The 10,702-nt window shown below is 61.1% G+C and overlaps 2 protein-coding genes and 1 long non-coding RNA gene across 7 annotated transcripts; 1 reads left to right on the top strand and 2 right to left on the bottom strand.

Moving 5' to 3' along the window:
- Positions 1–761: 761 nt before the first annotated feature.
- Positions 762–2,390, bottom strand: LOC106146676. Its single transcript, XR_001231218.1, has 2 exons — positions 2,211–2,390; positions 762–1,018 (listed from the first exon to the last, which is right to left on the bottom strand). It is a non-coding gene; the product is annotated as an uncharacterized LOC106146676 (long non-coding RNA).
- Cdk5 (cyclin-dependent kinase 5) lies at positions 1,016–6,552 on the top strand. Its single transcript, XM_005404808.2, has 12 exons — positions 1,016–1,782; positions 2,404–2,492; positions 2,570–2,637; positions 2,764–2,824; positions 2,920–2,976; positions 3,729–3,824; positions 3,951–4,025; positions 4,177–4,273; positions 4,470–4,539; positions 5,050–5,110; positions 5,200–5,280; positions 5,374–6,552. The coding sequence occupies exons 1-12, from the start codon at positions 1,746–1,748 to the stop codon at positions 5,458–5,460; spliced, it is 879 nt and encodes a 292-aa protein (XP_005404865.1). The 5' UTR covers positions 1,016–1,745; the 3' UTR covers positions 5,461–6,552.
- Positions 6,553–6,733: 181 nt separating this feature from the next.
- Asic3 (acid sensing (proton gated) ion channel 3) lies at positions 6,734–10,508 on the bottom strand. Of its 5 annotated transcripts, XM_005404807.2 has the most exons (11): positions 9,514–10,508; positions 8,796–8,946; positions 8,448–8,575; positions 8,108–8,306; positions 7,963–8,019; positions 7,707–7,854; positions 7,458–7,549; positions 7,301–7,380; positions 7,143–7,214; positions 6,994–7,052; positions 6,734–6,906 (listed from the first exon to the last, which is right to left on the bottom strand). In XM_005404807.2, exons 1-11 carry the CDS (start codon positions 10,045–10,047, stop codon positions 6,828–6,830), a joined length of 1,599 nt encoding a protein of 532 aa, XP_005404864.1. In that variant the 5' UTR covers positions 10,048–10,508; the 3' UTR covers positions 6,734–6,827. The 5 variants fall into 5 exon arrangements, with proteins under 5 accessions (XP_005404864.1, XP_013360038.1, XP_013360039.1 ...); XM_013504584.1 differs by having other exon boundaries at positions 8,108–8,575; XM_013504585.1 differs by having other exon boundaries at positions 7,707–8,019.
- Between the last annotated feature and the right edge of the window lie 194 nt (positions 10,509–10,702).

The following is a 10,702-nucleotide window of genomic DNA, read 5'->3' as shown; positions in this document are numbered from 1 at the left end:
CGCGCCGAGCCGGGAGGCGGAGAGCAGGGGCTGAGACCCGCAGCGGGGGCGCGCTTCCAGGCGGCACAGCCGGGCACGTGAGGGCCGGCGCCCGAGACTATCTCCCTAGTCCCTTAGCCAGGTCCTGCGAAGCGGCCACCCCGGGCTTCTCCGTCGGGACTCTGGCGCCCCCGGGACGCCGTCTCTTGGCTCTATTCTGGTACCTCTGGGTGAGAAGAGCTACCTTCACGCTGGGGATCCCGAGTGCACGCGGATGGCCTGGGAACGAGGGGCAGAGGAAGTTGAACTATAAACGCATCAGGAATCTGAATCTTTTGTAGCTGTCCCTCCCCGATATCCCGCGGCGCCCCCTAGAAATCCCCTGTGTCTGCCTGAGGGGCGGAGTGGGAGCCTGGCAGAGGGGTTACCCATTACCCTGAGCTGACCCAGACCAGACAGGCCAACTTGTAGGGGAATCCCCGCCCTCGTCTGTATAACTCCACCCTGTTCATAGCCGCCACTTATCTCTTAAATACCTTTGTGTATAATCTTGTTTTCCTAACCAGGTTATAAATTCTTTCAGATAAGGAATCCACTTTTTGCCTTTTTAGTCTGCTATGTGGGTAAATGCCAATAATTGTTAATGCAAAAGCAGTCAGATAGAAATGAGTTAATTAACACTTAGTTTGTACCAACTTTGGTTCCTGCCCTGATCTGGTGCTGTTTGGGGCTGTTTTTGCCCAGTTCACAGCCCTCAAGAATGCAATCATGAGACAATTAGAGAGCAGGGTAAAGAAATCTATAATCAACTCCGTGGAGGGGTGAGGTAAAGGCTGCTGCAAGTGTAGCATCTGTCTGTGGTCTTGTCTGTTGATGGGGGTGACCACGCTGCCAGCCCTCGTGGGCCACACCTTGGCTGACTCCAGTGGGCCCTGCTCTGGACACGGACCTTGGGGACTCGCAGGTCCAGCCACCTTGCCTCGGCATGTCACCAGGCAGTGGCTGGAGTCCGGTGTGCTCCAAGATGGCAAGCTGGGCCCTGCAGAAAGAGGTACCTGGCACGTGTGTTCCTCCATTCAAGTCCAGCTGCAAATGGGGCACACACCTGCCTCGATACCCAGACCTGTGATCAGCCGGTCCCTGTAAAACCATTTTCACCAAGACATCAAGACAAGAGCCATTCTCCAGTCAATCCTGGGGCCACTGTGTGGCTTGGGAGAGGAGGAAACCCGGGCTAAGGTTTTCAGGAGGTCTTTGGAAACGCAGTATCACCAACCAGGTCAGAGCCAGGCCACCAGGGCCCAGGATCTAGGCCGCCAAACCCCAAGCTCCAAACAGTGCTCCACCCTCTTCCCCGCTGCATTCTGGAACACGTAGTCCCCTTTACAAGACGACTGTAGGTGCAGAAAAGGAATAAGAAGAGCAAGGCATACTGGGAGCCTCGGCGCCACGGCGGGACGCCCGGAAAGCGGACACGCTATGCTTCCTGGGCCTTGAAGTCCAGGGTTGGCCTCCGAGGTGGAGCCCCGGTCCCGGGAATCGAGCGCTGCAGAGAGTCGGCGCGCTGCCTCCTGGGCGTTGTAGTCCTCTCGCCTGCCGCCCCGGTCGTTCCTGGGAAACCTGGTCAGCTCAGAACTACGAGACCCAGAATCCCGTGCACAGACAGCAGGGCGGGCGGGCCCGGAGGCTGGGGTGCCGCCTCCTCTGCAACGCCGGGGCCGAAGTCTTAGAATCGAGGGCCCTCAGGGGTCCCCGCGGCCGCCGCGATGCAGAAATACGAGAAACTGGAGAAGATTGGGGAAGGTAATGGAACCACAACATGTTCCTGCAAGGTCTTCTTTCGCAGATCCTGTAGCATTCCTTGCTGCTCCCTACAGCAATACCTGCAGCTCCGACCTCAGCGCTGGCAGCAGCCCTGGCAGCTGAGCCCAACACTCCGTGCAGACACCAGCCCTCCCCTTGTTAGCATTTCCCGCAGACCCCCATCCCCAACCTCTGCACTCCTAGTAGACGCGACCTCCCAAACGGGCACTTCCTGCACTGCCCACCCCGAGGCTCAGCACCTCTTGCTAACCCCACCTCCACCCACAGCTTCAGTTCGCTACAGACCTCCCGCCTCAGGATTTCCGCAGGCCTTCATTCTTCCCCTAGACCCCTCTCCACTATTTCCAGATCCTCCTGGGGCTCCACCTTAATCAGTTCTCCTTATCCCTGGGCCGCAGGCTGCTTACCTCTGAGCCTCTACAGGGACCTTCTTGCCGCGCCCCACCGGCCATGTCCTCACGCACAAAGCTATTCCTAGCCGAACCTTCCCCCTGAAACCCTTCCCTTGCACGCTCAAACGCTGCCCCCTCCTGGGAGGAATTTCCTAGGATAGCAGAGGATGTGACATCCTCTCCCTCACCCCTGACCTCCTTCCCCTAGGCACCTATGGAACAGTGTTCAAGGCCAAAAACCGGGAGACCCATGAGATTGTGGCCCTGAAGCGGGTGAGGCTGGATGACGACGATGAGGTAGGATTGGGGCGGAGTGGGGGAGGGGCGGAGGGGGTTGGGGGTGTTTTGACTGCTCCTGGCTCCTGCTCACACAGGGCGTGCCCAGTTCAGCCCTCCGGGAGATCTGCCTACTCAAGGAGCTAAAGCACAAAAATATCGTCAGGTGCGTGCCCTTGCCCTCCCTGTCTGTCTGTGTGGGGTGCTGGAAGGGGTAGGGTTCAGCCATGGTCCAGGCTGGCATTGGGATGGATGTTAGGGACCAGCTTCCTGAGCCCTGCCTTCTCCCTAGGCTTCATGATGTCCTTCATAGTGACAAGAAGCTGACTTTGGTTTTTGAGTTCTGTGATCAGGTAAAAGATGGGCTCGGAGGGCAGTAGACTTGAGCGGGTACGGGGACCCAGACTGAGTTAAACTCTGCCCTATTCTCTACCCCATCCGTTTTCAGGACCTGAAAAAGTATTTTGACAGCTGCAATGGTGACCTCGATCCTGAAATTGTGAAGGTTAGGGGAGAGTTGTCCTGGGAACGCATGAGGCTGGGGTGGGTTTGAATTCAGTGCGAGTACTCCTTTAGTGCACATTTGGGCCTGGAGGGGTCAGAGAATGAGCAGACCCTGTTGCTGCTGTCCAGGGGCAAGACCAGCGTTTTAACGTGCTGTTCCTTGACTTGCATAATAAAGCCTTGATCTCAGTGATGTTTGCATTTGAAAAGCTTGCAGAGATAGTTCCACTTGTTCCAGAAGGTTTTTTTGTTTGTTTGTTTTTGTTTTTTTCCCCCGGTATGGGAATCGAACTCACAACCTTGCGCTTGCCAGGCAGGCGCTGTGCCGCTGAGCTAAATCCCCAGCCCCTCAGAAGTTCTTACTGAACACTTTGCTGTGCACCAGGCACTGGTCTAACCCCAAGACCAACCCACTGGCATGGCCCAGGCTCCGGGAGAATCAGGTTCCAAATAGCACTATAATGCCCTACTGGGTGTGTGTTGATCATAATGGCATGTGTGCTCAGGTGTGGCCAGGTAGGGGCAATCAGTTGGGCCAGGAAGGCAGGGAGCCCCACCAGACTGAAGCTCCTGAAAGGTGGGAACCAGAGCCAGCTTAGGTACTGTTGAACCTCTAAAGGTCCTGGAAGGTTAAGGGGTGGTGTCTAAGTCAAGTGGGCCACAGAGCGTGGCAGAGGGTGCAGCAGAAAGCAAGCCATGTGCAGGGCACAGCCTCACCCTGTGTCTGACCCCCTCTTTCCTCTTTCCCCCCAGTCATTCCTCTTCCAGCTGCTGAAAGGCCTGGGATTTTGTCACAGCCGCAACGTGCTGCACAGGGACCTGAAGCCCCAGAACCTACTCATAAACAGGGTACTGCTCTGGAGAAGGAGGGAGAGTGGAGAGGCTGGAATCAGGGGTCAGGGAGCGCTAGGGAACGGGCCGGGAGAGGGGAGCTGGAGCCTGCCCCCTCTCATGTGCCCCCTCATCTTCCCTCAGAATGGGGAGCTGAAATTGGCTGACTTCGGCTTGGCACGAGCGTTTGGGATTCCAGTTCGCTGCTACTCTGCCGAGGTGTGCTGGGGAAAGGGAAGCGGGGTTTCAGGAAGGAGTGCCCGGTGACCACCCTGCACGCCATGCTGTTTCCATGTTCTGTCTGAGCTGCCCCTGGAACCTCCTCTCTAGCCCTCTAAGTGGAGACCCTTGTGGGTGGGGCTTTCTCAAGGTGGTCACACTGTGGTACCGTCCGCCGGATGTCCTCTTCGGGGCCAAGCTGTACTCCACGTCCATTGACATGTGGTCAGCCGGCTGCATTTTCGCAGGTGACGTCCTGTCCTGGGGCTTTGCGGTGGCACTGTCATGTCCTTTGTGGTTGACATCTAGCATCTGGAGGGCCCCCTGCGGGTGGGGAGAGAGAGCCAGACCCCTGGGGCTGGGGATGGAGGATGATGGGGGAAGGACTGGCCGGAGTGAGGGGTCCTTAGTCCATCAAGGCTTAGCCCCCTCTCTTCCCCCCAGAGCTGGCCAATGCCGGGCGACCTCTTTTCCCTGGCAACGACGTGGATGACCAGCTGAAGAGGATTTTCCGATATCCTTCCGCTTCCCTTTGCCCACCACTCTTGTCCTCCCTGCAGAAGGGGAGTGGGCAGGGAGCTTAGAACAGGGGCAAGTGTGACAGTGGCCTGGCCAAGAAGGGGATCCGGGGCTTCTCCAGAGGTGAGGGGAGCAGAGCTTGCTGTCCCCTCCCAGGTGCACACTGTCCCCTTGAAGGTACCGCCTGCAGCGAGGAGGGACTGTTGTGGGGGGGGGGTGAATGCGAAGGATACAAGAGCCAGGAGGGAGGAGGGAGGGGTGGTGCCTTAGCACCAAGGGCACATGGTTTGGGTTATATTAGTTAACATCTGGACACAGCTGACGTGCCTGGCAGTGCGGTGGGCGAATGGGAGCCACAGAGGAGTGTGTGTGTCGTGAACTGGGGTGTGGGGTGGAAGGGGCAGGGGTGAGCAGGTATGAGGAGCTACCCCTTGGAGGGAAGAGCGCCCCCTCAGCCCTGGAGGTGCAGAGCCCTTCCCACGAGTGACCTTGACCCTGTGGACACGCTGCTGGGGACACCAACGGAGGAGCAGTGGCCCGCCATGACCAAGCTGCCGGACTATAAGGTGCGATGAGGGGTACGAAGGGTCAGGTCCCCGTCCTTCCAAGCACCGGCAGCCTGCACACCTCACACCGCCTGTCTGCCCCTCTGCAGCCCTACCCGATGTACCCGGCCACGACGTCCCTGGTGAATGTGGTGCCCAAGCTCAACGCCACAGGGAGGGACTTGCTGCAGGTGGGTGACCGGATGTGTCCAGAGGGACACGGGGAGGGCAGGCCGCGGTAGCTGCCCTGGCTGGAACCTGATGCCTTTCCTCTCGCTCTCCAGAACCTCTTGAAGTGTAACCCTGTCCAGCGCGTCTCAGCAGAGGAGGCCCTGCAGCACCCCTACTTCTCCGACTTCTGTCCCCCTTAGGCCCCAGTCCCCTGGCTGCCAGGCTGGGGCCTGGCCTGCTTAAGGCCCACGAGGGAGGGAGGATGGGCGGGGGGTTGCTGACGTCCAGCTGTGCTGGGCCCAGCCAGGGTAGAGATACCCTGGCCCATAGTCTTCACCCCCTCCATGGACTTTATTTAATTTCATAAACTGGCTCCCTTCCCAGAGTCTGATGCAGTGGGGTGGCCATGAAGGGGGACTGGGGGGCCACGCTCCCCGTTAGCATTCTCTGCAACCCTGCGGTCCAGCTCAGACACACCCAACTGGCCACACCCTGCCCCTGGACTGTAAGTGGCCTAAGACTGGAGGCTGGAGACCTTGACCTTTGACCCCCCGCCTGGGGTCAGGGCGGCGCGGCCCCCCACCCCCTCTGCATTTGTCCCATCTGGGAGCAGAGATAGGCTTCCTCCTGAACAGGGACCAAAGGGCTGGCCTGTCCTTGTGGCTGTCCCCATCTCCCCCTGCCCCCCAAAACTTGCAGGAAAGACCCGAAGATCTGATTCTACCAGGAATGCCCCCGCCCCCTCTGCCAACTTTCCAATGGCCGAGGCATAACAAATGAGAGAAAGGGGTCCAGGGCCAAGGCCTGGGGCATCTTTCCTGGCAGGAGGGGAAGACTCCCCAGCCCCATCTCAAGCTGGGGCTTTTGACTCTCGTGAGGAGGTTGGGGATGCAAGAACTGTTCCCCTGGAATGCTGGGAACAATGGCATTTGGAGGCTGAGGCAGGAGGACTGCCGAGAGTTTGAGGCCAGCCTGGGCCACACAGTGAGACCCTGTCTCAAACAAAAGAAAAGACTGTTCCCATGGAGACAGGCTGGTGCCGTGCCTGGTCCCAAATGCGAGAAGAGGGATCGTGACCTTTGAAGGAGGGTGCCAGTTTGTGTTCTTAGAAGTGGAAGAGCCCTTTGTCCTCTCCCCTGCTTGCTGGGCTCTGGGTGGGAGCCCCCTTCCAGCTGTGCCCTGACAGTGCACTTAGCACCTACTGACCAGACTCTGTGCCTCCCCTTGAGCTCTGGCCTTGGGGAGAGGGTCCTCTTCTCTGAGATCCCCATAAACTCATTCACACTAAAGTGCAAATGACTGATAGTCTCTTACTACCATCCTCTCCAAAGGCTTGTGAAAGCTCCCTGGGTCCCCCCCTCCAATGTTTGTGAAGCTCATCCAGCTCAGGATGGCTGGTAGGTGCTTCTGGACTGAGGAGGGCTCGCCGGACTGGCTCGCGTCTGCCCTGGGAGAGGAACGCCTGAGCCAGATGCACTCAAACTTTATTTGGGGCAGAGACAGCACAGATGCGCAGGCTGGGTGTGTCTGGGATGTGGAGGTATGGCCCTGAGCCCCGACTGCAGGTCTAGAGCTGTGTGACCAGGTAGCAGGTGCGGTGGGAGGCGGAGAGCGTCTTGGTGACAGCGCAGGGAGAAGTGGGAGGCCTGGGGAGACACGGCGGGCTGCAGTGGGTGCCTTCACTGCTGCCCCCAGCCTCCTCTGGACCACAGAGGACCGTTTGTTTGTGTTACCTGTGGCCCAGGCTGAGGTGGGGAACGCGGGTCCCACGGCCGGCCAGGCCTTCCTGAAGCTGCGGGAGTTAGAGGGGGAGGTCAGAGGTGCTCTGGGTGGAGGCCTCACACCCCTCTAGGGCTGGCAGGGCTGGTGGAGGGGCTGTTACCAGATTGGTGCTGGAGTGCCTTTGAGAGCGCCTTCGGTTCCAGAAGTACCCCAGCACCCTGTCTTGGAACACCTGGGGAGCAGGGGCAGGTGGCCAGGGTGCATCTTTACGGACCCTTCGCACCAGCTCCACCCCTCCCCACCAGGGCCCTGGCCCACCTCACAGAGGAAGTCTAGGATCTCTAGGACGGTGAGCAGGCTGGCTCCGATGAACAGCCCCATCTGGCCCCCAATGTCGCCTGTGGAGGCAGGGTGCCTGTCAACTCAGCCACCCGCCCGGCCCGCACCCACGTGACCCCAGGCCCTCTGCACGCACCGAGCAGCTCCGACATCTCGTAGGCCTTCTTCTGGTCCACTGTCTCATAGTTGAGGGCCTCAAAGAAGATGTCAAGGGCGAGCACGTTCTCTCTGCAGGAAAATGGGTCTGAGTGCTCGCCAGGCACCCCGAGCCCCAGAGCCCGTGCTGATGGGGGCCTGGGTCTGACGCAGGCTCTGTGCACGAGGCGCATCGGACCCCCAGGAGCCTGGGCTGGAAAACCCGCCCATCCTCCCCGGCGCGGCTCACGCGATGTAGGCCTCGCTGCGGTTGAATTTCCGGGCCAGGTAGCGGGCGGCAGCGCGGCTCGGGAGCCGCACCATGGAGAGCTCCTTGGCGTAGCGCGTGATGGCGCACGGGTTGGGGCAGGCGCACGTTTCCTTCCGCACCACGGCGTCTGCGGGCCCCCCAGAGGCCGGGGTCAGGGCAGCCAGCCTGGTGCGGGCCGGGTCGAAGGTGGGGTCAACGGCGGAGTGGGGAGAGGCGGAGGAGGCATACCCCTTACCCAGGGCTGGGCCTGCACAATCCTTGTACTGCTGGGGGCTGCACACAGGAGCACTGCCTGGAGTGTGAGGAGGCGGATACAGGATCCTGAGCCCTCCCCGGCAATCGGGCTCCCCCACCCTAAGGCCCGGACCCCACGTCCTTACCCGGCATGTGCATCATCCGGCACCCGCACTTTCGAGCTACGAAGCGGGCCTCGCATGCCATTCGACACCCCATTAAGCTATAGGGAGGGCTGGGGTTGGAACTGGGGCTGGGGGCACCCAGGAGATCAGAGGGTTCCTCGAAGTCGGGGTCCACAGATGCGGAGCTGCAGTCACCCCAGGGCGGTGGCAGGAAGCTCAGCTGTGGAGGGGCAGGGTTAAGGAGGACCTGGGCCAGGGTGCGAGGGTGCTGGGGTCTGGAGCCGGGCCGAGGGACTGCGGGTTTAGAACGGGTGCAGGAGGAGCGGGCGGGCGGGGCTGACTGGAGGCACAGCGAGGATACTTGCTGCTTCTGGCAGGACACAAAAGTCTGGTACCCTGGGGCTGCCCCAAAGCCCAGCTGGTCGATGACAGGAGGCTCCTCCTGGCTGTGGATCTGCACTCGGATCCCCACCTCAAACGGGGTATCATCTGCAGGGAGGGCCTTTGAGGCCTGAGTTCCCCCGGGAGACTTTCCTTGTCAGCCCACTCTCCCCAGGGCTTGGAAGAGCCACCCTTTCCCCGCTCGTAGAAAGCACGAGCTTTGGGGTCTGTCGCGGGCAGCTCCTCCCCTCCTCTCCCTCTCTGCCTTTCACACGCCGTCGCCACCCCCAGCCCCGCATGTGACCCGCACCAACGTGTGTGCCCCTACCCGTCGGCTTCCACACGGGCAGATACTCTTCCTGCTGCACATCCAGCAAGATATCCAGGCCGTTGCCAGCACCACCTTTGGAAGTAGTGAGTAGCTGGGCCCCGCCAGCACCAGAGTTGAATGTGTAGCACTGTCCCATCCGGGTGAAGGTCTGGCAAGGGGGACAGGAAGTGACAGCCCTCTCCCCAGACGAGCACGAGGACATGGGGCTTCTCCTCCCCTTGGGCTTCATTTGGTCTTCCCTGTGAATTCTGAAGCCCACGTCTTGATGCCCCAAGCCCTATACTGTGTAGTGGAGCCCTCTCTAGTGCCCCTTTACCACTCCACCCCCCGACTCCCACCAAGCCCTGGCGCCGCCTACAGGGCAAATGTTACTTCTGGGGTCAGGAGGAAAGGAAGTAGGTTGCTGCCTCCTGAATGCTGAAGAGGTGGAGGAAAGCAAGTTCCCTCCTGGCAGAAAGAGGTTCTCTGACCTAGCGTGGTGCCAAGAAAGCCCCACACGGGAGCAGGGCCTGCACAGCCAGCTGGGGTAGCTGGGGTCAGCTGGGGTAGAGTGCCACCCAGCTGGGAGGCAGGGAGGGAACAGAATGGTACTATGGGGAGAAGAGCTGTGGCCTGCGGGAAGGAAAGGGGGTCAGGCAGAGGGGGTCAAAGTTCCCTGGCTTTGGAGGAGCCCAGGGCATGGTGGATCGCCGGGCAGGGTTGGGGGGCAGCTCACCACGGTGAAGTTCTCGGGCCCACAGGGCTCGCCGCGGTAGTGGCAGTCCAGCAGCATGTCCTCAAGCGAGTGGCCAGCGCGGGCATAGAGCTGTGCCATGTCGAAGGTGGGGCTGGGCATGAAGCCGGGCGGTGCGGGTGGCCGGCCCAGCGTGCGTAGGAAGGCGGTGTGCTCGGCAGGGTCCAGGCCCAGCAGCGCGGGGCCGGCCCAGTGCAGGTCATTGGGTGTGAGGCGGGAGCGGCGCAGTGGGTTGATGTTGCATAGGGTGACGGCCGGGAAGGTGAGCCGGTCACTCTCGCGCTCGTCTAGGACCGTCTCGTGGTGGAACTCCCCGTAGTAGCGCACCCGCTCCTCCACCTGGTAGAGGAAGGCTGCCAGCGACAGGAGCATGGCGGAGGCCCACAGCCCGCGGCGCAGGGTAAGGCCGCCGGGGCGGAAGACATGACCCAGCCCGTGCAGCGTGCAGTTGCTGGCAAACACGTGGATGTCGGAGCTGGGCCTCTGAGCCTCCTCCAGCCCCGAGGGGCCCTTCATGGCTGCAGCTGGAGGGGAAGAGGGCAGAGAGCAGGCCTGCGGCTTGGAGGGAGCGAGGGTGGGCCGGAGGACTGGCAAGCGCGGCGAAGCAGGATTCAAGTGGCCAGGCAGGGGCCAGGCAGGTGAGGTGAGCAGAAGAGAGGGTGGGAGAAGAGCCAAGGGGATAGGTGGGGAGGCACTGGCCTGGCGAGGCAGGAAGAGGTGACCTGTGGGTCCAGCTCGGCTTTCTCCAGAAACAGGCAGTGGCTCGGCGCTGAGCTCCGCGGCGGGGACCAGGTAGGGCACGGGCAGTGGTGGCAAGCGGGGGCTGTGGAGCTGCGTGGGGCAGTGCTGAGTGGAGCTGCTGCAGAGGATTGGGTTTCAGCAGTGAGGGGGGCCCAGGGGCCAGCAGAACGGTCTGGAGGGCAGGGAAGTCCCTGGAGCCCCAGGCTGAGCCATTAGTGCAGGGGGGGCCACTGCTGTCAGAGACCAGAGGCGCCAGGAGGAAACCACAGCAGTCCTGGGGAGGGCTCCAAGGGAGCCCTGAGATATGTTGGGGCTTGGGGTGCTGTTGGGGTTCGGGGTGTCTCTGAGTCCTCAGTGCCCGGGTTGCAGCCCCTGCATTTCAGGCCTGGGGTCAGTCACTGACCCGTGGCCCAGCCCCGCCCTCTGCCCT

This window comes from Chinchilla lanigera, unplaced genomic scaffold, assembly GCF_000276665.1.
Source record: "Chinchilla lanigera isolate Chin_1 unplaced genomic scaffold, ChiLan1.0 scaffold00090, whole genome shotgun sequence".
Lineage (NCBI taxonomy): Eukaryota > Metazoa > Chordata > Mammalia > Rodentia > Chinchillidae > Chinchilla > Chinchilla lanigera.
The sequence above is the reverse complement of the archived record's forward strand: the minus strand, read 5'-3'. Positions and strand labels throughout refer to the sequence as shown.

Coding starts and splice junctions, on each gene's coding strand:
- Cdk5 (XM_005404808.2), top strand. CDS start 1,746: ATGCAGAAATACGAGAAACTGGAGAAGATTGGGGAAG. Junction 2,493..2,569: donor GGCTGGATGACGACGATGAG/GTAGGATTGGGG, acceptor CTGCTCACACAG/GGCGTGCCCAGTTCAGCCCT. Junction 3,825..3,950: donor AGAACCTACTCATAAACAGG/GTACTGCTCTGG, acceptor ATCTTCCCTCAG/AATGGGGAGCTGAAATTGGC.
- Asic3 (XM_013504583.1), bottom strand. CDS start 10,047: ATGAAGGGCCCCTCGGGGCTGGAGGAGGCTCAGAGGCCCAGCTCCGAC. Junction 7,550..7,706: donor CGCAGCGAGGCCTACATCGC/GTGAGCCGCGCC, acceptor ATTTTCCTGCAG/AGAGAACGTGCTCGCCCTTG. Junction 6,907..6,993: donor CACCTCAGCCTGGGCCACAG/GTAACACAAACA, acceptor GTGTCTCCCCAG/GCCTCCCACTTCTCCCTGCG.